Consider the following 3,227-nt stretch of genomic DNA (forward strand, 5'->3'; position numbering starts at 1 on the left):
GGGGATACACTTAGCAATGGCCCTTCGATTAAATCATCATAAAATAAATCATGGTCCCTCGGATGTTGCCTTCGGAAATACGATTTTGTCCCTCGATGACCCTTCAGTGTAGCCTACGGTTAAATGATGATAGTCCCTTCGAATGCTAAGGTATCCTCACAACTGTTGCCTTCAATGACCAATCGATGACCCTACGATGACCCTTTAACATCCAAAGGATAAACTATTTACTTCTCAATAGTAAGGACAGTTTTACCCTCATAAGGATAGGAAATGCCCGGAAAGACCTCGGACAGGTATAACCCTTAATTGCTCAGTCATAACCACTTTCAAAACCATTTTCAAAACAACTTTCAAAACTAAACGAGATAACCACTTTGTATACATTCATACAAGAATCATTACAAAGTTAAATTCTCCTTTTCAAAACATTTTCTACACATTTTTCAAACACTTGTTCAAACGAGAAAAACATAAGTGATTGAGCAATTAAGAGCCCATGGATAACCATGGATACAAAGGGTGCTAACACCTTCCCTTTGTATAATGTACCTCCCGAACCTAAGAATCTAAATTAAGGTCTTTCATGTTCTTTTCCACCTTTCCTTATTGGATAAAAGAAAAGTCGGTGGCGACTCTTGCTAACCGCGACATTGCGATTAAAAACACATTAAAGTCAGTTCACCGTATGACAAACTCCAATCATAAAATCCGCACCAAATTACTTCCCTTATGGCCTGCTGACAAGGTCAGATGTTACACTGCACATGCTGCAATATCCCTTATAATATTGGACCAAAGTAAAAGCTCCTCCCCCACTTGGCTTATTCTCAAATGTAGTCTTTTGTTTCCCTTTGTCAACAGTAGTCACATACGCCTTTCCTCGAAACGGTCCCTTCCATTTCTTTTCAATAATACTCTTGTAGTGACCAGATTGGGCTATGATGTCTTTGTCATATATTATGCACTTTTTCACCAGTACAGAAAAGCGACGAATCTCCTGGTAACCAATAACCTGTTTGATCTCGGGATGCAACCCATTCTCAAACTTGATGCACTTCGAACCCTCAGCAACAACACTATTATAATACAGACAATATATCACTAGCTCATCAAACTTTGCAGCATACTCTGCAACCGTCGAATTTATTTGCTTCAATTCAAGGAATTCAATCTCCTTCTTGCTACGCACATCCTCAGGGAAGTACTTCTCTAGAAACCGTTCTCTGAACACAACCCAGGCAACCTCCGTACCATTAACCTCTAGTCTCTGATGTGTGTTATCCCACCAATCCTCTGATTCCTCAGACAACATGTGAGTACCAAACAATGCCTTATGCTCCTCAATACAGGCCATCACTCGGAAAATCTTTTCAATCTCTTTCAGCCATGCAAGAGCACCCTCTGGGTCATATCTCCCCTTGAATTTCAGTGGATTATCCCTCTGAAATTTCTTCAAGCAACATAACTTATCATCGGCCCGATTGTGTTTCCCATGCAGCGCCTTAGCCACTGACTCCAAAGCATCAACAATTATGTGATCGTATCTTCCATCCATTCTGCACACCATCAAACAGACATTAGAAGAAACAATGCATCAATAATGTACACACACATGTCGCATACTAGGGATTAATTATCATGCAAAAACCTGGTCGGACGGACTGACTTACTCTAATACCATCATGTAACACCTTAAACCTCTAAACTTATAAATAAAGGATTACTCTACAATTTAAGATGTCACCAACGGTAATCCTTCAACAATACATGAAAATTTTCAAAACACGCAGCAGAAAATAGATAACATACAACACATGTCATCCCAAGCTCATCTTCACTTAGGGTATCATCGCAGTTGAATCACAATTATCGCAGTAATACAACATATCAATTTCAATTTGGGTTTTATAATGACTTATTTTTCACACAGGGTTTTCAAAAGGATTTCACTATCCCAAATCTCAACAACTTCATAACATTTATTAACTTCAACAAGCAAGTAAGTCAAAATCCAACATAATAAACGAAAACATCATTCGCCCCCCAGTGTTACAAAATCAGAGCATGACGACTAAATAAAAGCGATAACTAATGAAAATAATTATAAGAGATATTTCTCACTCAAAACATCAACTCTACTCCTGAGTATCTGCAAGATGTTCATGATGGACAACATCAAAGCAAAGGGGGTGATAATTAATATCAATAATTTAACAGCATAAGTTGCAAGGTAGAATTTAAACATCTACACATTCAACAACAATCACACTACGTCATTCTCACACCCAATCCATCAACATACACAAAGCAATCACATATTCGTCATTTAAATTATGCAATGAAACTCACAACTTCGACCAGACTCATATGCATGTGGTATTATATCATCACCAACTGGTTCACTCAAGAACCGGGTTCATCCTGCTCGAAGCCTGAATCCACCCTGATCGGATTAGGGACAAGTCATCAATCCACCCTACTCGGATTGCAACTTGCCTCTTTCATCAACAACAACGACATAATGAATGCATATCACAACACGTCAATGCAACAACAGCATAATGTTTAAAGTCCCCTCCCGACAATAAACAAAATAGGCATTGACCCAAAGATAATAATTCCTCTCCCTAAGTATCATCTCACAAAAACATACTCACAATTCGACGACATAATTCATGCACATACAACAACATATCATCATCACAATTCACATAAGTTATCACAACATCATCACATATGCACATATCCATCATTCATCAATTACTTCATAGATTACGATTAAAAATCATGTTTAATTGTCAAGTCATATCCATCATCATTTAAAATAGTAGCTAACAGAGTATAATGGTACCCAGTACATCAACAAAGTCGAAAAATCAAAATATGAAATTTAATATCATCAAAACAAGTATTTATGCCTACTGCAGGCTCATGACAGGTTACCTGTCACAGTAATGACGATTGTCACCGATCTCAGAATGTCACTCAGGTGACGACTGGAATGCAAGACAAACCTGGGCAGCATGACAGGTTACCCATCACGGTGGTAACACCCGTCAGTGCCCTTAGATATGCTGAATTTTGTCTGTTTCAAGGGAGTTCAAGGCAGAACTCCCAATTCTCAAACCAAACATCCAAAACGATTTAAAAACATTACCCACATATTATATGTTCATCCATAACACTCAATTTCATCAAACCAATACATTTAGTTCATAGTTTTC

The 3,227-nt window shown here is 38.1% G+C and overlaps 1 protein-coding gene across 1 annotated transcript; it reads right to left on the reverse strand.

Moving 5' to 3' along the window:
• Positions 1-730: 730 nt before the first annotated feature.
• On the reverse strand, positions 731-1,684 carry LOC127138128 (uncharacterized). Its single transcript, XM_051064528.1, has 3 exons — positions 1,674-1,684; positions 1,106-1,559; positions 731-1,015 (listed from the first exon to the last, which is right to left on the reverse strand). Exons 1-3 carry the CDS (start codon positions 1,682-1,684, stop codon positions 731-733), a joined length of 750 nt encoding a protein of 249 aa, XP_050920485.1.
• Positions 1,685-3,227: the final 1,543 nt, after the last annotated feature.

The sequence above is a fragment of the Lathyrus oleraceus genome, chromosome 4 (assembly GCF_024323335.1).
Source record: "Lathyrus oleraceus cultivar Zhongwan6 chromosome 4, CAAS_Psat_ZW6_1.0, whole genome shotgun sequence".
In the NCBI taxonomy this organism is placed as follows: Eukaryota; Viridiplantae; Streptophyta; class Magnoliopsida; order Fabales; family Fabaceae; genus Lathyrus; species Lathyrus oleraceus.